General features: G+C 31.3%; 1 protein-coding gene across 2 annotated transcripts in view; it reads right to left on the bottom strand.

Moving 5' to 3' along the window:
- Nucleotides 1-25,245, bottom strand: part of LOC118197537 (puratrophin-1-like) — a 329,078-nt gene that overhangs the window by 20,542 nt on the left and 283,291 nt on the right. For both annotated transcript variants that reach the window (XM_085811921.1, XM_035369057.2), the window contains 9 exons: nucleotides 24,756-24,873; nucleotides 22,922-23,021; nucleotides 19,495-19,593; nucleotides 19,220-19,336; nucleotides 15,326-15,567; nucleotides 12,251-12,389; nucleotides 5,177-5,299; nucleotides 2,380-2,556; nucleotides 430-633 (listed from right to left, as the gene is read on the bottom strand). In XM_085811921.1, coding sequence (XP_085668047.1) covers nucleotides 430-633; nucleotides 2,380-2,556; nucleotides 5,177-5,299; nucleotides 12,251-12,389; nucleotides 15,326-15,567; nucleotides 19,220-19,336; nucleotides 19,495-19,593; nucleotides 22,922-23,021; nucleotides 24,756-24,873 — 1,319 coding nt within the window. The remainder of the gene's footprint in view (nucleotides 1-429; nucleotides 634-2,379; nucleotides 2,557-5,176; nucleotides 5,300-12,250; nucleotides 12,390-15,325; nucleotides 15,568-19,219; nucleotides 19,337-19,494; nucleotides 19,594-22,921; nucleotides 23,022-24,755; nucleotides 24,874-25,245) is intronic.

The raw sequence follows: 25,245 nt of genomic DNA, 5'->3' as shown, positions 1-25,245 counted from the left end.
GTATCAAAATGTTATGCACAACTACACAATGGTTTGGTAAAACCATCAAAACTAGTCCTGTGAAAATTTGAAAATATAACACTGATTTTTGTTGTTTGACTTCTGAATTAATATTTGTTTGGTGTGTTATTGAATCTTAAAAACCTCTATCTTTAACTTTTAAAAAAATCCTTTAACTTCCTTGAGACATAATTTTGAACCAGAATGAAAAATGATAAAACTTTTTTGGATTCTAAATGAGGAAATATTTCTTTAAATTGCATAAACAAATTACTAAACAGGAATTAAAAAATATATTTAACTATATAAATGGCTCCTTGAATGCATTATACACTACTGCATTAAAAAGACATTATTATTTTTTGGATTTGGGGGGGGGACTTTTTCACAATTTTTCTTCTCTGAAAGAATTCTAGTTATCTGATTTACCTCACACTGCTTTAAAAGTCTCTCATTGTTCAATTTTGTTGCAAGTAACAACATTTCTTCGAATACTGCATCTTCCAGGTAAGGATGGTCTTCAAGATATGCATCTAATCTTTTCATTATGGTCACAAGGGCATTCACTGAAGTAGTTGAATCGACTTTCATGTGTGAAACAAATCGCATAGTTTCCAAAGCCCATTCGTAAGTCTGTGGGGAAAGAAAAGCAAATTTCTCTCATTGAAACATAAGCATATATTCCTAATATTTTCTGAATATATAATTAATTATAATGTACTATAAACTTGGAACTTATACAACTTTGTAGCAGAAAAACTTCCAATTCCCTCAAACAAAGAACACAAAATATTAAATTTTACCTTAAATATAAATGCAAAATAAAATGTAACTTTAAGAAATTCAAAAATAAAAATATGAATTTATCCCAATTAAATAGGTGTTTCATTATAAAGTTATCTTGATATTCTTCTAATTTTCAGATACAAGTGTTCTCAAATAACAAAAAAATAATAACAAAATTCTAAACAAATACAGTGAAACTCTTCTGAATTTTAAAAGGCGGGGGGAAACATGAGGAAGCATAGGCTGTCTAAAGGGGTTACCCAGTTAATTTTGCAAATTTGTTCTACACATAAAGGTTATTTTTATTTCATTGCTATTAATAAAAAATTATTTCATATCAATTTTGTGAATATAAAAATCATATTATTTTAATTTAAATAGATATAAAAAAGTGGAAAAAACAATTATTTAATGTTAAGGTAGTCAAAGAATATTTAACACATTACAAGGAAATAAGAAAATAATGCCATATTTTATTACATCATACATATATTTTTTAAACTATGTGAATATAATATAAAAGAATTATTTCTATCTTTTTTAATCCACTACACTAATTTTGTTCAACCCTCATGAGAGAAGACTTTTTGGATCTGCTTATGATGAACAGTTATTTAAACAGCATTTATTACCTAAATTTGTATAATTAAAATTATCTTTGTTTTCCCAAATTTTCATTCATTAAAGATAACATTTAACTCAGAATAAATTAAAAAAAAAAAAAAATTTAAATATTAAGGCAATATACATCAAGTGGAAGGAAATTTTATGACTGAATAAAGGTAAAATTACGACTAAATAAAGGTTCAGGGCTTAAAAATGATTTTTGAAACACATGTCTTGCATTTTAACTTTAAATATCTATAACACGTTAAAAAACATGTTACTTTCATGCAAAAAAAGTCAAAAATATGTAGTTTTCTTGCTTCAAGTAAAAGATATATGATTAATAAAACTGTGTAAGATATTTTTAAGGAGTGGGTATATGATATGGAAAGAGATACTGCATTGGACTAAAAAACTCAGATGTAGTCAGTCCTCTGTTTTTTTAATCTATAACTTTTCAAGTTTTATAGTTTTTAAATACTTCTCTCATTATAAGAAGAAAGTTTAATATTCTCATATTCTGTATTAGTTTTCATAATTTCTCTGTTTTTTAATGATATTTAATGAATATAAAAATTTTCCAAGATTTAAGTTTTTGGCACTTATCATTTCATTTGCTTTCTATTTTATTATTGCACACATAACAACATAAAATATGCATACACATTTTCATTTATATTCTTTCCAAGTTAGAAGCTCATGACATATATGAATAAAGTAATAACACATACAGCAAGACAATATAAAGTAAAAAAAAATACACATTAATTACATATATCAAGAAAGTTATGTTAACAATTCATGTCTGCAGAACTACGCAAATAATATTTACAATCAATTTGGTCTTTGGTGTGTCAACAAAATCACAGGCAAATGTAGTTAAAAATGCATATGCAAGTTATACATATACATTTAGCACAAATACTGATTGCACATGCAAGTTAAATTGGTACATTTATTTCTTTTCCCTTCAAATATATATCTTACTTTATCTAAAAGCTGGTAGCAACGACTTGTATCTTCCAACTTTTCCCTAGCATCCTCGAGGCGATCTGTAAAGTCATCAAGCTGTTGCTTCAAATGTACACTCATACCATTTTCTCCACCAGAAATTTTAGCCTTTGGTATTTCTTCCAAAAGATCATTACCTCGTTCAATTTGTCGCTAAAATAAAAAAATACTCAGGTAATACTAATTTATAATTTAAAGCCTTCAAAAGAAAATATAAGAAATAATAGTCTGAGGCATTAGCATTAGCTTTCAATTTTTTGAAAGTTCTGCCACATTGTTAAGATAAAATTCATGCATAGCTGTAGATATAACATATAACAAATATTAAATAAGACAGGCATCAGCAACCCTTCAAAAATGGACTTTTGGGTAAGTGGTATTTTCATTTAAAAGTTTTTTTTGGGGGGGGGTGAATAATAAGATAAACAACATTGAAAAAAAAAATAATTACAATATGCTTTTAAACTTTAAACATAAAAATTAAAATTATAAAACAAATAGAACTGAATGAACTTTATTTTTCTCTTTGATATCAGTGGCTCTTCTGAGGATGAACTTGTGATGTCATTTGAATTAAGTTTGGATTATAGTTAATTGTCTTAAGACAAATACAATATCTGAATTTTGGGTAGTTAAGCTTCTTTCATTCTTAAAATAAATTTCATTTCTGAAAATACTTGATCACATTTACAATTTGAACCAATCGTGAACAAAACGGGAAAACTGGTTTTTAAGGCAAATCTAATCTTCAAAAACTACACTTTCAGATCTAAATTTAGGTTACTTCAGTGAAACGAAATGGCAAAAATTTTAATTAACAAGTCATGATGAGTATTAATTTTAGTTACTAGTATATTAAAAAAGTATACTACTGCACCTTATTAGATACCCCCAGAAAAAAGGTTCATCAAAGCATATTCATATGACAAAGAGTTTTAGGTAATCACCTCCTTTCCCAAAAAATAATAATTTGGCACAACTTTATCTTTAATTTTTTTTTAAATTAAGAATTAAGGATTGGCCTTGCCAATCTCATCAATTTGTCCTTGAAATTATGTTACAATTTTTTTTAAAAATTTTTTTAAATAATAATTTGTTATTGCAACTTTGTAATCGACAAAAAATATGATTATTAATAGTTATTGAAATTATGAAATGTAATCAACAACCACTCAGTCATAGGTTGCTGAAGCCTGATATAAGACTTTTAAAACATATAAGACTTTTTAAACATGAAAAAGTACGGAAGTAAGGTAAGAATGAAATTTAGGAAAGCAGATAAAAAATTCAGATGCAACATGCTGAACTTATTTTAAAATACAATGAACTAAATATAAAATTTGTATATATATATATATATATATATAAAACGAACACTGGAAATTGGGGGAATTTATTTCCTAAAGTGAAAATTCTGGAAGTATGCTAAGGAAAAAATAAACTTTCAATTAATTTATTATTAGAACTTTTATTCTTATACTTTTCATTCACCTTCAATTCAGTTACTAGAACTTCTGTTCTCACAGTATCACGACACAGCTTTTTGGTCTACATTCGCATGCTCTGCTTTAATAAGTTAAGCGAAAGAGTTGAATTAGTATTCGAAATTTTCTAATACCTTAATACAAAACATAAAGTTAGCATTAACAACAATAATTTCGAATATATGTCACAACTATGATTTTAGTTAAACTGCCCTTTTCCTTTTTGATTTAAAGATATATTATACTAGTAAATTTAAGGAAAGAAAAACTATTTTATGAAAACCAAAATATATTTACATTGTCTCAAAAGACAAAAATTTCCAATATTAATAAAAAATTATTTTCTTTCATTGATAATTCTTTGTTAGATACAATTATTTAATTTTTAGGAAATTTATTTATTTATATCATTTCCTATTTTACAAGTATGTGGATAATCTCAAGAAATTAATTATATTGCAGACTACCACAGGGGCGTAGCTAGAGGGGGGCAAGAGGGGGTATCTGTCCCCGGGTGCAGAATCCAAGGGGCGCCAAACTGATGTTACGACATTTTAGAATTAAATGTTTTCCATCCTTGGCAAGCAGTAGGGGGCACGAAATCTTCAGTTGTCCCTGGGCACTGAAAACCCTAGCTACGACTCTGGACTACTATAAAAATTAATAGTTCAACCGCTAGTGGCAGAGCTCTTGTTGCAAGCATGCTAGGAGAGCTCGATTCGCAATTTAGGGAAATGTTTCTAAGGAAAATGTGTCTAAAATCTACCCTCCCATGTAGTGTCTCATAATATAGGAGCTCCTGCTTTATTAAATTTATTGGAAAAGGCCTAACCTCTTCCCCCCTCCCTCTTCGATTGCTTGTGTCCCATAAAAACTGAGGAAATGAAGCAAGTTCTTACCAAAATCTGAAATAAACTGATACATTTCAAAACTGATTACCCCATTTTTTGCAAATGGATTGAGTTTTTTTTTTTGGGGGGGGAGAGAATAACTTAACCGGAGTAGACTGCATATTAATAAATCGTTTTTACAAATTATTACCCTGGATTTATATTACTTTTATTTGTTATTTAATGTATTAATTTATTTTTATGGAATATTATTATTTATTATTGGTTTATTCTATTTTTTGACAAAGAAGTATTCTCTGCATGTCTAACATTATTGCAATAATACACAATTTATACTACCTTGCTGATATTCTAGCATATGAAATTTATAGACTGCCATGTTGCTACAAGGATGCAATTGATAAAGAAAAGTAAGTAATAATTCATAAACATAATTACCATTGCTAGGAAATAAAACTTCTCAAATTCATTCTCTTGTTCTCGGATGGCATTGAGTGTTTCAGCAAGTGTTTTATGCTTCTTCAGAGTCTCTTCACCTTTACGACGCAACCAACCTAAAACCTTCATGTAGAAAAGCAAATACCAAAAATTTAAATTATAAAATACATATTTATTTGTGAAATTTGATAAAATACAGGATAATTTTAACATTTTCACGTAATTAAAAAAAAGTTATTTTTTGAAGCAATATTTCACACTCAACATCACACATATAATAATAACAACTGAATTACTAACAAACTTTTCACAAAAAGCATCATCTCTAATTTATATATATACTATATATGACCACTAATGTCAAAAACTGGTTTTTAAGGCAAATCTAGTCTTCAAAAACTACACTTTCAGATCTAAATTTAGGTTACTTTAATGAAGCAAAATGGCAAAAATTTTAATTAACAAGTCATTATGAAGAGTTTTAATTTTAGTTACTAGTATATTAAAAAAAGTATAATACTGCACCTTAATAGATCCTCTCCCAGAAAAAAGCTTCATCAAAGCATATTTATATGACAAAGATTTTTAGGTAATCACCTTCTTTCCCAAAAAATAAAAATTTGGTGCAACTATATCTTTAGTAATAAAAAAATGCTTTTAGTGGTGTGGTTCCAATTTCTTTTCACCATATAAATCACACGTTATACTTATTCTGCCTTTTATTATGCTGCTTCACTTCCAAGATTTCTTGTAGAAATTTCTAGTCAGTTTCAGTAATAATCTCATTGCTGGTAGTATAGTTTCATGTGATTATGCAATCACTAAGTATCAATAAATGTTTTTATGCTTATAAAAACAGCAATGAAGAAACTGGTTTAATCAGGACTTAAATTATTATAGGTCAGTAATATATGATTTTTTTTAAAAATATATAATAGATAGAAACTAATAAATTATAACATCTTAACAAAACATGTTTCATTAAAAAATATGCACTACACAGTCAGGCAACGAATTTTCCTTTTTTTCTAAAAGAGTTTCATTACACAAAAAAGTGAATTCTGACACATAGCAATTCAAAAATTGCTATGCAATCACTATCCAAAGCCAGATCATCATAGTTTTAAAATCAAGGCCAACATATGTGATATGCTGTTACTCAATTCAATAAATATTTGCTTTCAGATAGTGAAAAAGAATGAATATTTAACTCAGAGACGAAACAACTTTGGCTGTATCATCACAAAATATGTAAATTTGAAGGAATAGCCCTGACCTTTACTTCTTAAAATGACAGAATTCAAATAAAATAAATCATCATGATCAATAAATAAATCATCATGATCTGGAATAAAATTCAAACATGGGGAGGGGAAGACTAGATTACTATGTTAACACCTCAGTGCTCTTCCTACCCAAAAAATACAATTTTGGAGAATGACCACTTTTTTACTGAAAATAATTAATATTTGAAGATATGAAAGTGAACATATGCACTTGATTTCCAGAGGCAAAACTTACTCATTTTATATTCTTGACAAGTTTATGAAAGCATTTAGAAGGTGCTTGAGCAGCAAATTTGGACATACATTTTAGCAGCACAAATTCTGAAGTCACCCATGTCACAAAGGCATCAGGAAACTTAGTCTCAAAAAGGTGGACTAAATTAACATCTATTACTTCAAAACTGACACATGCTGGATTTTATCCCACAGTAACAACATCGGAACATTATACCATGTGTTCATAATTAACAGGTTTACTTTTATTTGAGAAGAGAAACAGTCAGTCAGCTCCTACAGGAAATCTTCAGGCAAATTTAACCTAATGACCAGAAAAGAAAGCTCCAGATGGGAGATTTGGTTTAACCCTCAATATTGCTTACTTCTTGAATGTTGTTTACTTGTTGGAAAACAGAAAATACTGAGAGGAAGAGAACGATTTGAGACTTGGAAACATACAAATATCTTCTGCATCTGTAGAGAATTTTCTCTGTAAAAACTATATTATTCTCTGAAGTGATTTGATATGTCCTTCAATCTTTAAGACTGAATAAAAAATATTGCTATCAGCTTAGAAAAGTTCGAATTGATAACAACATTCCAACACGAGTGTAAAAACACACACTGGAAAATGTGGAGAACAGGAGCTTAAAATTAATTCAACATATAACTTAAGTGATCAACATTTTCCTACTGAATATTTATAATATACAGTAAACTCTCGCTACAACGATACCCGATACAACAATAACTCCCTCTACTACAAAAATGTTTTGTGGTCCCGTTGATTTTGCATATAAACTAATGTTAATCTCCCCTCAATATTGCTATATTCTCTAGAACAATAAACCTCTGTAAAACGATTTTTTCAATCTAAATTTCAGTATTATTTTCTCCCTTTATAATAATATTTTGATTTTCAAATGCTTTTTTTTTTTCGTTTTCTTTTGTTATTTTTTCCGTCTATTAAGACTCATTGTGGATATTCAACTTATCCCTGAATAAATAGCTATTGTTCAGATTTCAAAACAGATGAAGACCACCCTTTTGGGAATTGGAGTGGGTGAGGGGGTTGAAGTGTAAATGTATGCCTAGTCTCATTTCCCAGTAAGCTTTGGAATTCTGATAAGTTTTAAGGACATCTAGACCTGGCTGGTCACCTTGTCACAGAACAAGTGCCCTTTGTTAGAGGAACAGGGGGAGATGGAGGCGGGGTGTTGTTAAGTGACGTACTGAAAAGTGAGTTCAAAGGTTGTTTTATAGTCTTTAACGATTTTGAGTTCTATGCGAAACATTTGGTTTAAACTTTTCTTTCTTTCAGACGATATTGTTCCCTAAGATGGCAGGGCGAAAGCAACTATCTTTTCGAGATAAACTGAACGTTATCAATGATATTGATGAGGGAATGAAGCAGATTGATGCGGCTAAGAAACATGGATTATCGCAATCTACAGTTGCAACGTTCCTAAAGAAGAGAAAGCAAATCGAAGATGCTGTAACTTCAAATGAAATTAACCCAGAGCGAAAATGACTGAAAGTTGCGACAAATGAAAACATTGATGCTGCTGTTTTAAATGGTTTCAAGAGATGAGAGCAACAATTGTCCCAATAAATAGACCTTTATTATGTGTAAAAGCACAGAAATTTGCAGCAATGCTAGGGAACGAAACTTTCAAAGCTAGCAATGGTTGGTTAATGCATTTTCGAGATCATCATGGAATAACTTTCCAAGAAGTTCACGGAGAGAAAAAGTCAGCCCCGATAAACAACGCAAATGAATGGTGGCAAAACAAGATGAAAGAAATCTTAGAAAAGTATGCTCCAGAAGACATTTATAATGCAGATGAAGCTGGGCTGTTTTTCCAACTCCTACCTGATCGAACAATGGCATTCAAGGGTGAAAAGTGTTATGGAGGGAAGAAATCAAAGCAGAGACTGACTGTTCTTCTGTGTACAAATAGGACAGGAACGCATAGAATACAACCTCTCGTCATTGGTAAATCATTGAAGCCAAGGTGCTTTAAGAACGTGAAAAGTCTTCCCTTGGAGTATAAAGCAAATAAGAAGGCTTGGATGACGTCTAAATTTTTTTCCGAATGGTTACAGAAGTTAGACAATGAAATGAAGAAGATAAAGAAAACAATCGTTTTGTTGATAGATAACTGCGGTGCTCACACGTCATTTCCAAAGCTACAAAATATCGCTTTTTTCCCTGCCAATTGCACTTCAATTTTACAGCCTCTTGATATGAGCATAATTAAGTACTTCAAAGGATATTACAGAAAACGGTTGTTGGACTCCATACTTGTAAACTTTGAAAATAAAGTAGAAGACCCTTTCAAAGCTGTAAATGTCAAGGAAGCGTGTGACAATATTGCTGGAAGTTGGTGGGAAGTAACAGAAAAAACCATTCGGAATTGCTGGAAAAAGGCCGGTCTTTGTGTTATGGAAGATAAGAAATCTGAAAATGATGAAAATTCCACAGACAATGATCTCTCAGATGATCAAGAATGTGTTTTGCACATCAAAAAATCCGTATCCCAACTTGAAACAAGCGGTAAAAAGTTTGGAATTAGTATAGAAGACTATTTTAACAGCAGATGATGATCTTATGGTTTTCGCAGGAGTTACTGATGAAGATATTCTCTCTGAAATTACTGATGAGATAGGAAACAATGATGATGATATTGATGATGATGATAATACAGGCCCATCGCAGTCCTTATTGTCATCCCAGGAAGCTCTTCAATCTATGAATTCTTTACGGACATTTTTTTCAAGCCTTTTTCGACAAATGAAGAACATTTTCGTGCACTAGACTCAATGCATACAGTATTGGTGAACTTAACAGTTAAAAAAATCAATAAACAAACAAAAATATTGGATTATTTTCAATAAAAAGTGTTTTCAGGTATGTGAATATTTCTGTGCTTATTTTCTGAATTTATCTTATTTATTTATTTTTTTAGTATTTAAACCACTATTATTAGTATTTTACAAATTAATTTCTTCTAAATATAGACCTAAAAGTAGTATGTTATGCACCTTAAACTAATAATAATAAAAAAAAAAAAAACTCTTATTAAATGCTCAAAATATGTGGGCCCTGGATATAACAATATGCCTCTCTACAACAATATATTTATTTGGTCCCTAAAATATTGTTGTAATGAGGTTTCACTGTATTTAATTACTAAGTGATCCACATTTTCCCAAAACATTTATAATATATTTAATTACTTGTATTTTAATCATTTCATAAACTGAACATTATGAAGACACTGTTTTATGATGCTTTTAAACTCTTTCATACTTTTATATTGTATAATAAGGTCACATACAAATAACACCCTCATATGAGAATAAAGTAAAAGATCTGTAAGGTACTATTCTTTGCATCATACAAACAACATCAATTAAGAATATATATTTATATAGAAAAAGGTTTTAATTTAAGAAATGTTCTAAAACCATCTCGTTTTTCTTTCTCTCCCCCCCCCAATATAAGAAGTTTCTACCGCATAATACTCACAAACATGATCCATAAAATGCTGACTAACATGACTCTGGCATATTAATAATCATAGCCAAATAAAACTGATATCAAATCTAGAACTTAAAACTAATTAATAGTGCTAAATATACGATGCTGTTGATTTAAATTGAAAACCAGAATGAAATACATCTAATTAGAAGCAATATATAATTATCTTTTTTTGGATTTCAATTCTGCGATTCAAATTTAAAACAGAAGTTTGCAAGAAAGGACTCACGAGGAAGTCGGATGTTTTTTAGCACCAAAACAAATTTTAGTTAAAAATGTCAGCGCTGACATGCAAGAGGTTCAGCAGAATTATGCAAATTAATCTTGCAATAAAAAAACCGTGATACATGAGGATTTCTAATTCACTTTCAGAATGTCATCATTATCCAAGCGAGTGTTGTTGGTTAAGTTGTTCTGTTTGAACGGAGAGTCAACAACTGTTGCATTGTGAAAATTTCGTATGCGAAAGAACTGAAGACAAAGAATGGCCCCATACCGTGTTCTGATATACTGAAGCTTGTCAAATGGCTCAAAGGAACTGGCTCTTTGAAAGACTGGCCACGACATGGATGACCCTCACTGGCAAAGGGGCGATATTACAGTGGAAACCACTATGAATGATAGTGGAGGAATTATCCACAGGAAATAGCAGTGCTCGGATGGCTGGAAGGATATTGGATGTGCCTCACTCGTCGATTTGATATATCATCCACGGAATATTGATTCTATATCCCTATTAATTGTAATTACTGCACGAGCTACAATGGGAGACACAGCTATGATCCATTTGCTAAGTGGACTATGGCAAGAATTGAAAGTGACCCTCACTGGTTGTTCCAACATTTTCTGGATGGATGAGGCACACTTCACACTACAAGGGGATGTCAACACTCAGAACACTCGTATATGTGTGATGCCGAATCCTTGTGAATGTATGACGAAGTCATTGCCTCCAGCAAAACTGACAGTCTGGAGTGGCTTTATCTCATCTTTCATTGCTGGACCATTCTTCTTTAACGCTCTGAGCGGCGCAGTATTTTAGATCCGTCATGAAGACCGGTATTTAAACAGCATTTATTAATTGAGTTTGTATAATTACTTATTTTAGTCTGTATTTTCATAAACTTAAATTCATTAAGATGATATTTACGTTGTTAAAGAAAGTAAGAAAGCAAAATATCTTAAATTATAAGCTAATATATGGCAAGTAGCAAAACTTCTAATGACCAGATAAAGCCGGTCATAAAGCTCAGAGGATTAAAGAACCGTGTCCCATATCTAGCTGGAAAATATGCACAGTAGTTCTTGACCGTTATTTCACTCTTTTGGCTTTTGCATGACAAACTTGTGCCCGCATTAAATCAATCTGTAATAAGCTTTATGCAGGATGGTGCACCGCCTCATTAAGTCAATCCTGTAAAACGATTCATATTGAGTACCTCTGGTGAAGACAGAGTGCTCAGTTGAGGTGGTAAGATCACATAGTCTCCACGATCACCTGACCTCATTCTGGTCGACTTCTAGTTGTGGAGCTATTTGGAATCCTTTGTGTACCATTCAACCACTTCAACATCGGCTGAACTCAAAGATGCTATCTGTCATAAGGTTTCGGCAATTCATTCCGATATGCTGTGTTCAGCTGTAACAGGCATTGTGAATCGCCTTAGCTGTGTCGTACAATGTTCTGGAGGTCATGTTGAACAATTGTTATTGAAAGAATAAACGAATGGAGCGAACTTTGTACTGTTCATTGTGTGTCAGATCATCAGCACCCTCTACCAGTGACATTTGAGACTAAAAAAAATCTGACTTTCTTATGAGCCCCTTCTTGCAAACTGCACTTCTTTATCGTAATTTCTTCCTTTTTCATGAATTTTTAAAGTTTTAACAAACTTCTGGCTCATCCGGTATATATGTACACACACACACACAAGATTGCATATTTTATACCTGAAAATGCCAACTACTATTTCAAATGAAGAATGAGAATAATTAATATGTGATGAAATAATATAAAACAGGATATACCTGACTAGATTCTTCTTCAAACATTTTCATCAACATGCACTCTTGCAACTTATTTAATCTTTTGTCAGCTAACCTTGCTAGCCTTTGGACAACTTTCTTCAACTGTTTATACAGCATCTTACTTTTTTCTACTGCCTCTCTACATGAAGAACGAAATGAACAGAGATTGAATATACATGCATACTTACACAGCACAGTTCAAATGCAGTATCTTTAATTCAAAGAAATGAAAGCTTTTTTTTCCATACATAATTATGCACACATATGACAGAACATGTTATGGGAAATTAAACATTTTCTGGATTACAAAGTACTTTATTTTTAATTGTACTCAGTTTGGCTTATTTGATTCTAGCAAAGCATTAAAGGGTTATCTGCCCAAGGGGAGGAGTGCTCATAGAGAGCTAAGGGAAATTGGCTAGTATACACATTACACAGAGAAAATGCCTATGAAGTCAGACCTCTCATTAACATGGACTAAACTACCAGTATTTAGCAAGTTTACCGCTCAGCTGCTGGTGGGCCAGTAACTTTTCTTCAAGAGTTTAAATTTTCAATACTGTATACCGAAAAATACTGCAGAAATTAGAGCATTTAATGAAAACTAATGAATTTCAGCAAGATTTTGAAACACGTAGAACAACATGATTAATATAAAATTCTGTTCATTAAAAACATATAAATTTGAAATATATGCTTTAAGATTTTAAATGCTACCAGAATTTAACTTCATTAATAATCACAAAATTAAAAAAAACATACACTCTGGATTTTTTTAATATGAAAGTACATAAATTAAAATTTTACTTTAGGTATCAAAAATGCAAAATATATGCAAATGAAAATGAAATATGAAATTTGATTTTGGAGTACTTCCTGGAAAACTGATTGTAAGGAAAGGGAATTCTTTAAATAAACATTCTTAATGTACATTTTCAACTAATACATTTAACAAATGTTACTGTACTTCTTTACATACAGTATTTAAATCAAACTATTTATCAAGACTTTTTTCATTGTTTCTGAAACTATCTAATTTTAATATCAACCACATGAATTTTATTAACAGAAATGAATTCAAATCTGTTTTATTTTTTAAATGAGAAAATACGAAAACAAACCCATTTTGAGATATGCTAGTTATCTAATATAAAGCTACAAAATACAAGAGAAAAAGAGTATATGAAATATTTAATATTTATCATAAAGATTAACTAAATAATAAATTAACATTTAAATAAATGTACATATGTATAAATGTACATATGATAGAAAGAAAGTAACACAGTATAACAAAGAAAGCAACACTAAACAACAGATCTGCTAACTCAACATTAAGGAAACTGAATTATATATGTAGATATTACATTAGAACAAATTAAGTATACTAACTGATGGATAAAAAGGGTTTTAAACTTTAACAGTTGACCAAAAGGGTTTGTTAAGGCCATTTTATGCCATCAATTGAGCTCACAGTCTACTCGTCTGCTCTATCACTCACTCCTGCTAACCAACTTTCTGTTTGTTTCTCTCTTTTCAGCTTAATTATTAAGCATCATTTTATTCATAATTATGCCTAATGCAAATTCAGAGCTTAAATTGTGACAGAGCACACTTGAGCCTGGCTCCGGTACTTCTTAATTTTGGGGATAATCATAAATCATCTCCGGTGCATTCCGGAAGTAAATAAGAAGGCTACGGCATTTCTTTTATGTAACTGAACAACAATTTCAGTAGAAATTTGATCTAAAAAATTTTACTTTTTGCAATAAAATTATATTAAAAATCGCTTATTAAATTTTAGTTTATCTTTTTACATTTTATTTAATTACTTAAATCTTTAATTATTTAAATAAATAATAATTAACTACTTTTTATTTAATTAAATAATTGATAGATATTAATTATTAATATTGATTAACTAATTAATAATTACTTTGATGATAATTAACTATTTAATTAAAAATTTTTTAATGATTTTAATAGTCATTTTATTCATTTATTTACTTTTGTTCCTCTTTGCTGACGGTCTTCCATAGGGCTGCGATACTTCTAATTTTCGAAATTAAACCCTGTGCAAATTAACAACAAAATCACAAAATATTTAAAAGCTGCATAACAACATATGTTTAGAATTCTTGATGGATTGTTAAGTGTTGGCATACATTTTTATATGTTTTTCAGTTTGTCATTTAATATTCAGTTCTATTAGTAAGATGGCTAATAAACAATTTTTATTTTGTCTGTTTATTATTAATTTTTAATGCGTTAACTACTTTGTTTATGAAATGTCTTGTTCTCTGCACTTGTGCCATGTAAATAAACTGAACAACAAAATCACAAAATATTTAAAAAGAGCATATTTTCAGAATTCACAATAAACAGTCTCATGCACCAGAGATAAAAGTGTTTTATTCTGTACAGTGTTGCCACTGCTTGCTGTTAATCAAAAATTTCTGAAAAGTTTTACAGAAATAAATAACAAAACAAATTCAAAATTCAGGCTTCCAGGTGCACATGTTTGGGTGAAAGACAGCATTATTTAAAATTTGATGGCTCTAGACACTGTCATTTTTTCACAATGCGAGAGATGTATAAATGCAGATTCATCATTATTTAATTATTTAATGTTTATAATGAGTGAACTGATGCAAAATCCCATTTCGAGACGTAAGAGCCCCTTTTGGGTAAAAAAAAAAAAAAAAAAAAAAAATTAAAAGCTAAGCTACAATTAATCACATTTATGACCATTAATTTACTCTCAATATATTTATAGTGGGTGAACAGATGCAAAATCTCACTGCAAGACTAAGAGCCCTTTTTGTGTTAAAAATAAATTAAAATACAAAATAAAAAGGCTAAGCTAAGATTAGTAACATTTATGAACATTTTAATTATTTAAGTACAATATATATATATATATATATATATTGCAGCAATAATTAATCATTTTACTTTGTTTACAACTGAATTTTCATAATTTTAAATGAGCTTTATATGAATGAGATAATGATTTTGTACTTGTTATATATATATATATATACTGCTTGAAAATCTAAAGAAAAATGTACTTACTCGTAATCTAAATTACTCTTGAACTTCTCTCGATATTTTTCCAGATGTTCAAGAAAAGTTGCTCCTTCTTGTTCAAGATATCGCAGCTGTTCATTCTCTAAAACATCAAGAATTTGCTTTTTCTGCTGTTCTATCAAATGATTGGTTAGAGTGGACGGCAACTGCGCAGAGCGCAAGTCTTGAATAAGTTTAACCAAACGACAACCAGTCTGATGGCAGCTCACAATAAAAGGGTCCAAAAACTATAGTTATAATAATAATAATGAATTACCTTGATTAAATTTCTTCAAATAAATATTAAACATTAATACTAATTAATAATAATTAAACATTAATATTTTTTAAATATATATTAAATATCCACAAGCTGCCCAGAAGGTATGGTGGTTAGGAAGAGCCTACTGCTATATTGAAGGACCAGGCTCAAATGGAAAAGGCATGGTTATTTGTAAATGTATGGTGTCTGTGCGACATGGAGGTACTCTAAACGTGCAGCTAGTCGAAAGTCCTCTCGAGAAATTGGTGGTAGGGAAAGAGGGGTGGGAGACCCTCTGACTTGTTTTCCTGTAGTGCTCTCCTTCAAAACGGGGGCAGAAATAAGTGAAATCATACCGACACCTGTATGTGGATCAAGGCTTTGTCAATGACAGGTGCAATCTTTCCAATCTTGACCTAGCCATGATGAATTCGTGGTCTTTTTATGATGTCACTGTCAAGCAAGTGAGATAAGTCACAACAAATGCTTACAAATCTAAATAACGTTTTTTCATAAACGAAAATGAGCTTTTTTGTACATTTGGTTGTATCATATTGCTTTCTCCTGTACCTTTAGTAGACTTGGTACTTTCAGTTCAGCAAAATTTAAAAAACCATTTTTAACAGCAATGCAAGCAGAAAAAGAAAATAATTCCTCCTTAATTGTGTGGCTTATATTAGTTATTCTTTCTTTAAAGTATACTGATGGCGAAACAAAATTTTATAAAAGTATATAATTGAGTAATTAAATTTCTTTCTTTCACGTTATGCTGACTGAACAGAAGTTGATAGTGTGAATTTCAAACAACTTAGATGTACAAGGTTTGGTTTGGTTTATTTAATTACGGCAAAGCACACTTGGGCTATCTGCCTGGGGGAAAAGATGCCTCCATTGAGGACTTTCTATGGGAAACTGGCTCATGTACATGTTACACATGGTTGGTTAGTTGACTTTTATTGGCACAAAACCTTGAATCATTGACAAAACCTTGAATGTGCCAGAAGAACGGTGAGTAAAATTCAAATGCATAAAACACTGCATTATATGAATTGTTATCATATCCTGTAATGCTGATGAGAAGGATAAAAAGAAAAATAACTCAAATCATATGATAAAAAGAGATGACTTTTAAAAGTCTTATGAGGTTGATATGGGGATTTCTTCCAATGAGACCTGTTAAATTAGTATTCGTAGAGTTAAAATGATAATCACGTTTCTGACTTAAAGCAATGCAAGAGGAATTGACTGAAATGGGAACATTGCAAATGTCACAAATAGGCTCATTATCTCCTTCATTACTGATGTGTCAGTTTGCAGTGACCAGTTCATAGCGGAGCCAGCAGTACATCCTTCTTTCGATTCCCTGTCGACTCCCAGCACTCCAAATTGGGTTTTATCAGCCTTAATTTGTTCAAAGCCTGACATTCCCAGAGTTCTTGCCACCTGGCCAAGATTCCAGTCCTTTCCATCTTTTTCTAGAGCAGAAAAGGAATAATCATTATATAATCCAGAGGCTTTGCGGACACTTTCCCAAACCGGTTTGCTAGACATTGAGAAGATAACAGTGGACACATAGGGCTTCTTTGACTTTGTCACCTCACTCATATGCCTTAGCTTTTTTAAAGGCCAGAAGATTTGCCAGTGTTGGATATCGACGAAAGATATACGCCAAGCTTTCTTTTGCTCTCTTGAAGTTTCATGACAATCACAGTTCTATCAGGGTTTAGCAAGCTTGGGGAACTTTGTCAAGGACTTCGGAATATAGAGATCAGCTGCATGTACAATAGCACCAGAGATCATTTTTACTGTTGCATCAATCTCCACATTGTTTACCATTTCTTCAGTCAGCACAGCACAAGATGCAATAAGATCCCAATCAGCTTTATTGTAAAGTAAGTGTGGTTGTCTTGAGATCACTGACTCTCCTGCAATATTTACAATCACTGGGAAATGGTCACTATCATTGAGATTCTCTCCTACACTGAAAGAGGAAAGGGCAGTAGAGAAGGAGAACAAATAGCCAGATCAATTGCATGAAATGTTCCAGTCGGCTGATGAAAGTAGGAGTATTCTCCATTATTAAGGAGACAAATAGAAGGATCTTCGTTAATTTTTCGATCTGTCTTACCCTTGAATTAATGCCCCTACTTCCCCATAAGGTACTATGTGCATTTTAAGGTCACATTAAAGCAGAACAGGTTCTGGGAGCTGCTATATTATTCTGTTCAACCCTCACTGATCAACATGATCATTTGGGGGTAAATAAATACTGCATATTGATATTAAAACGTGTATATTAATCTGAATCGCCACAGCTTGAAGGGAGGTCATCAAAGAAAGTACAAAGTATAGGTGATTGTGGGAGGTGATAAGACCCACACAAACACAGACGGGGTTTTTGTCTGTCGGGGCAGAAGGTGTTTTGGAAGGGATAACCCTTGTTCAACACCCATTTCATCTAAGTCATCTAGACGTCCTGAACGCATGCTTGCAATAGAACTTTGACTAGGGGTCCTGGTTTTTGCTTACTCTGTATATTCTGTTAGACATTCTGTTTTCTTTAGGACACCGTCACCAGTGTACTACTTTCATCATCAGGCTTTTTTCCTGATTTTTGGTTTCTAGGATCTTCTATCATTACTGGTTCTTTCTCCTGTACAGTTATAGTGCTTTGGGTTGATATTGAGCTGAATAATTTTGTTGCAGTTGCATAAGATGTACAGTCAAAAGTCGTAAATTCGGACATCCATAATCCGGACTTCAAAGCTAAAAACTTTCTGCGCATGCGCACAGGCGTTTTACGCGTGCGCGTAAGACCTTGACTACTGCGCATATGCGTGTGCGCAAGTGCAGAATACGTTTTCACCTGCGCGTTTAATGTATAACGGACGGTGTAAGCTAAAATTATCTAATTATCTATTTCAGTTAATGTTAATGATTGTGTTGTTCCTTAATCTTCGAATTGGATTGCGCTTATTATTTTTTGCAGACTGTAAGAGCAATTTTATAAAAGTAAACTTGAACTTTCGATTATGTCAAATAGAATTTTCGATGCTGGAGCTCCCAAAGAATCTACAAAATGAAAGTATGTTTCGATGTCCATCAAACAAAAAGTGAAATTGCTGCAAAAAATGGATAAAGACATGAAGAAGGTGATAGAGAGGTTAGTGAAGACGAAAAAATTTCGATTGACAAGTTAGTCAGTATTCTCGGCACAGCAATTACGGGACTTGAACAGCGGAACTTTGTAACTGAACAAGAAATTATGTCTGTTTATAGAATTAAAGAGAAAGTATTATCACATAAAACAAAGCAACTTAAACAACTTACATTGAAAGAAATGTTTAATAAAGTAAACAAATAAATATTAAGCTTTTTTTTTGTAAATTTTTATACCCTTTAGATAATAATTGTTCTTTATTTCATAAATTACGGTTTCATATTTTTAATTTTATAATTTCTGCATGCCATCTTACCAGATTTAAACTGATGAGCTATAATCCGGAAAAATCGATAATCTGGAATCGCCGAAGTCCCGACGAGTCCGAATTAATGACTTTTGACTGTATAAAACATAGAATTTTGAATGAATATCACACAAAAAGAAGGGTGAATTTTAAAATTAGCATATACCATACCTCATGAAAATCTATCCAACTTTCATGATCATATTCAAATACTCCCCCAAATTCTGGCAACAACTGATCCTTAGATATGTAATTTAGCAACTGATTATCGTTAACAATTGGCTCAAACTGGAAAAAAATATAAGGAAATAAAATGTTTAGTTTCTAGAATACTACAATTCAAATAAAACTGAGAACTTAAGTAAAACATGTTTTAACAATATAATAAATTTATAGAATGGAAAAAAAAAACATACGAGTGAAAAATAAATTAAAACCTATCTTACTTTTATATGGAAAATTGGAAATTTTGAAGTCAGCAGTTCAGATTTATGGCTTTGCCTGTGCAAAGCAAGTACTAAGCTGACTGTACCAGGAATACATTCCTATAAGAAATATAAAATTATATATAACAATTGCTAATAATTCGTATTACAAATAAAAACAAACAGTGAAATTACAAATAAGAATATGCAAAGTTTGATAATCTTTTAATATGTGAAAAGCTGACAAAACAATGGATAAACTCATTAACGCTGAATTTTCATATTATATTTTAAATTGATTAGGTGTTGTTTTTAATGTGTAACATTACTGAAACACTGCATTAGCAAATAGCTGAAAAATTATATATAGTGTTACGAAATGTCCAGGCGCAGTAAGATAGCTTCCCCGCAAAGCAGTTTTAGGGTTGCCATAAAATGGCAAGGGAAGGCAGGGTTGCCACATTTAGCAAGAAATCTCCCATTTGGCGACATACCATGGACGGATGGAGAATCTTCTGGAACAAATTCTTACCGGGTGAGCCCAGAATGTTCTCGAACACAAGCAGAAAGCTATATAAACCCTGCTGGTCTGCAGTCAGTTAGTGTGTGTGCCTCGCCTAGCGAGCTGAAAGAGAGTGCCTCGTCGAAAAGGCGAGTGAGAGTGTGCCTCGTTGAGTGCGAGATAGTTAGTATCGAGTTGGTGTCTCACCTAGCAAGTCAATCCCTGCGGAGTCGATCGAGTTGACAGCCGGGCAGCGAGTGCCGAGTGGGTCGTCGAGTTCACCGAAGGAGTTTCTTAGTGTATCGCGGTTAGTGCATCGTCGAGAGAGCGAGTTGAGCTCCGGGAACGACCGAACCGAAAAGTCGGGAGCCGTGCTCTGTGTGTCGTCGAGTGCATCGCGAGTTGTAGCGTGGAGCATCTCGAGAGTATGTGGAGTTTCGAGAATGACCGAGCAGAGTCGGGTGGTACTCTGGTGTACTCAGGTACTCAGGACCGAGTACTCTGGTGGTTTGCAGTGAAGCTGTCTCCGCCGTTATTGCCTGACAGTGTGAAGGTTGTGTTGCTGATTGTTCCCGCGTGTTTATAGTAGATCTTCGACAACTGTAAAAACTGACTTTGGAGCTGTCCCGATTAATATTGGCTAAATAAAGAGTGTTTTGATACTTTGTCAAGTGCTGTCGTCATTATTCACTCCAAATCCTCACAAACCCTGTACGAACATGAAGGAAGAAAATAACGTAACAATTGGTGTCAGATAAAAAACGCAACAATATATATATATATACATATATAATGAAGTCCGGCCTGTTAATTATGGAAAATATGGAAATTTAAATAATATACAGTTAAATATGCTTGGCTACAAAAAAGGCTTAAGATATTATTTCCATATAAGTTCCTCATCTGAAAATGATGGAAATATATTATTAATATAATGATGCATTAAAAATTAAGGTTAACAATTTGTAGATGAACATACACAAAATTTCACCTGCAGTTGTTCTTTTAGCATCCCCCCCCAAAGTCAACTATTTATTCAAATATATTTTTTTACGATGCACCCACCAAATTCTGTGATTAATACTACTGCCTCTGAGGCCCTATTATGATGGACTGAAATTTGTCAAGAAAAATAGAATACCAAACAAAAAGGAGGAGGAAGGAAGAGCAAATTGAACTTAACAAGAAATATGTCATTTACTAGAAACCAATAGAAATGCTTAATATCAATTTATGGAACACAGTCATGTAAAGCAATACATAGTAAAATCTGGATTTAATATACAAAAATATTAATTCCTTTTAAATATTTTATCCTGTACTGCTGCTAGTTAAATCATCTATTTAAGTAAGTAAGCTTTCCTGTGTTGAGATTTGAAAACACAGAAAATGAAAAACACTTTTCATGCTGTTAAGTGGATCATTCATTTTTTTTTTAAATGGTTGACTTTGGTATTAAAAATTATCTAAGTTTTTAAGTGACAAAATTCAATCTGTTAATAATAAGGACAAAAAACATGAAAGTACACAGTATTATGAAATGATAAGACTTTATGTCTTTGATGTTATAATGCATTAGAATAAAGTGAATAATTCAAAGAGTTGTTTCATTTATACTTGTCAATAAAAGAGTACAGAAAGAAACTCTCTAAGGTTCTTCTGAGTTTAGCTTTAATCCTTCTGCAGTTAGGAGATTAAATTTTTTTTTCCTTCCAAAATGTGTGCAATATCTGTCATAAATTTGAAATTCAAATTGTGCTCATTTGCACCCACTGTGGTGAATAACTGGAATGAGAGCTAAGCTCATTGATGACCATAAAAAGGTTAATTTTACTCAAAAGTAAGAATTTATTTTTATAAGTTAACAACAGCAACACATCTTTTAGAAGTAAAAAAAGTAAATCTTTAATATAGTATTTAATTTATCGATATATTTAAATTTTTGAACCACAAGCCCTTCTTCGAGTTATAAGACAGCATTGCATTCAGTGTGAAAATTTACCCCCCCCAACCTTTCCACACACATACAGCCAAATTTAAAAGCACCAACTAAGCTGTTGATAACAACAGAATATTATTTTCATTGGACTGAATAAAACAAACGAAGATGGTAATGATAAAAAAGGGGGGTACTTGAGGTGAACATTATAAATAGAGATGGCAGTGATAAAAAACCACTTTTCAAACGGCTAAGCAGGATCTACATGCAGGGTCTGTTAAAATAGGTTAACATGCTACTTTTGCAATCAAACAAGCAAAGAATTGTAACATCTTTCTGCAGTCCTTGTTTCAGACCAATATCCATAAAAAACATTGCCTAAATGATAAAGTGTGATAAAAAATGTTCTTCTTGCAAATAATTCATTTTAGTGAACAAAATTTTCAATGCATGTCTAGATAAATAAGAATTATTATGTTGAAAATTTAAGAAAGTTCACTAGCAGCATATTTGTCCACATCGTTGAACCTACTGAAGAATTATTACATAAAAAAGAAACTATTACAAAAATACTACATAGTTATAAGTGCAAAGGAATAGTTAAGCAATTACATACATGATTCATATTTTATTTGTCACAAAATTTATGAAGATTTAATAATTCATGTTTCTCAACTTTCAGCATAAGTTAAGGAGTTACATAAAAAAACAAAAAGCTATATACATTCAATGCAAAAGTTTACATAAAGTTTGATAAGATTTCATGTCCTTCTAAAATACTACTAACATACACTCTAAGAAGCTGTATATGTTTTAGAGTTTTAGAGAACTCTAAAAATATTAATGGTGGAAAAATATTTTACAAAGCAATAAATTCAGTATTCAAATGAGCTAATAGCTATATACATGAATAAAATTGTTACATACAAAATTTCTCTGATAATTAGGGAAATGCTAATTTACAGCTAATACTGGAATTCAAACAAAAAGTATTTATAAATACAAACCTCAACAAGAGCAAGGGCTCTGTGGAGAATACTCCATTCTTCTACCTTCGCTTCACGTCCATCTACAACAGCAAGGAAACCCAAACACATTGTCTCCCTCCTATAAAAAAAATAATAATAATAAAAAAAAAGATATAAAAATTTGTAGGTAGTTTTACACAAAAGCACAGTTTCTTTAAAAATACGAACCATGCTAAAATAATTTTAAAAATATTAAATAAATAAATAATACCCATGCTACAATAACTTTAAAAATATTTTTAAATTAAATTTTAAAAATAAAAAATAATTTTAAAATTATATAATATATATAACATTTTTTAAATATTTAAATATATAATTAAAAATATCTTTTCATTGCCTTCTTTCTAACTTGAAACATATTGGTCTCTATGTGTTCGTGGATTTGGAGTGATTGATGACAATACTCGATGAAGAATCAAAACACAATTCATTCATCAGTATTACACAGGACAATTCTAAAGACACTTTACAGTCATCGTAAAACTATGACAAACACACAGTAGACAATCACCAACGTAGACTTTAGACTATCAGGGTTTTACGGTGAAGACAGATTCATGGCAAAGCACTAAAGTACGGCTCCCAGTCAATCAGTCTTGAGCTGATCTCTCAACTCAAAACATTACTATTGAACTCAACATATTCTATATCAGCGGTTCTCAACATTTTGACTAACGCATACTATCTAAACAAAAACTGAAAACTTTTAGTACAGAGAACCACTACCACCACAACTCTTGAACAAAAAAGCTCAGATCACATAAATTTACAAGTGTTAAAAAAAAAAAAAGTTTAAAAGTAAAAAAGAAAGAAAATACTTTCACAATATACTACTACTCTGCATACAGGCAGGGTAGCTTCTGACCTGCTTTCGAGAACATTTTTGGGAAAACTGGTAGTATGAATTCGTTCTAGAATGTTCTCACTCCGCCTATGGCATATTGCCAATCCTGTCACCGTCACCAAATGGGCGATTTCGCGCCAAATCTGTCAACACAAAACATGCTTTGCAGGGAAGCTATCTTACCACAGCTGGGCATTTCATAACAATATTCTTGTCTACCCCCCCAAAAAAAGAGGGGGAGATTGGTAAGTTTTGGAACTGTACATCAAATGTTTCTAAGTTTTACATCTGCAGAACTAAGCACAGATTTTTTAAGCTGCACTATTGATTTTATACACTTCTTTTGCATATAGTCAGTTGCAGAAACCTGCATATGCTCACAGGAACAAATTTCTTATAATATTCTACAAATTTAATCTTGCATTTGAATTTTTCTGCAAAGGAAAATTTGTGAAAAGCAGAGTTTTAAGAAAAATTTTAGTAAAAGCTCTCATCTATTTTGAATTCAGCAAAATTTTTAATATCAAAGATATTTTATCAAATTTTTAATATCAAAGAATTGTCATTGCTTGTGTATTGTCTTAGACAAATAACAATAATATATAAACATAAATTATAATATTGCATTTTGATAATAGCTTCTATATGGTATGTTTTTTTCTTCTTATGATGATATTTAATGAGAAAATGGTTACACCATGTCCGATAATGACATATGGTTTGAAATGTAGAATAAAAATTGTTTGAGACTTTTTTTTTTAAATATATATATATAATACAGAGAAGCAAAATATCACTAAGAATTAAATTTTTCTTATTAATGAATTTCATTCTTACTAAAATGTTGCTGCTCTCTGTTTTAAATTTTTTCACATATACAATCAGAAGTTTGATATATACAATATAATATGATAATAAAATATTTGCCAATGAAACAATATTCAACAAGAAGAAAAAAAAACTCACTTGGGTATACTCTGAAAATAAAGTAGCAATTCTGCTAATTGTACAGCACTTACAGAATGTTCCTGAATTGCACTCAGAGAAATATAAATGATACTCCTGGAGCATGAATCTCTACAACCTGTTTTATAAAAATGAGCATATGTCAGAAGTTGACTTTGTAAATAATTTATAATAATGATGGCATATTTTAATGACCTTTTAAATTATTTTTTTACACAGAGAAATTTGGGAGAAGACTGCTACACTTCCGACATGCAAATTCCAATATTAACAATAATATAAACTCATTAAATCTCATACAAAAAGAAATTTATGTTCCTGCATATAACTAAATACCTGGGATAATTCAATAACACAAAATTTTATCATTTAAAAAAGTGGAGAGGGATTAGTTTTGTACTGCGTGAAGTGTGAAAATGTATTCAAAGGAAAACTAGAATACACCAAAAATGTATTCAGGGAAACATGTAAAAATATATTTAACATACGC

This window comes from Stegodyphus dumicola, chromosome 2 (genome assembly GCF_044657685.1).
Source record: "Stegodyphus dumicola isolate Sdum_Otavi_A_Nest chromosome 2, ASM4465768v1".
In the NCBI taxonomy this organism is placed as follows: Eukaryota; Metazoa; Arthropoda; class Arachnida; order Araneae; family Eresidae; genus Stegodyphus; species Stegodyphus dumicola.
Note: the sequence above shows the minus strand (reverse complement) of the source record. Positions and strands in the feature narration are given on the sequence as shown.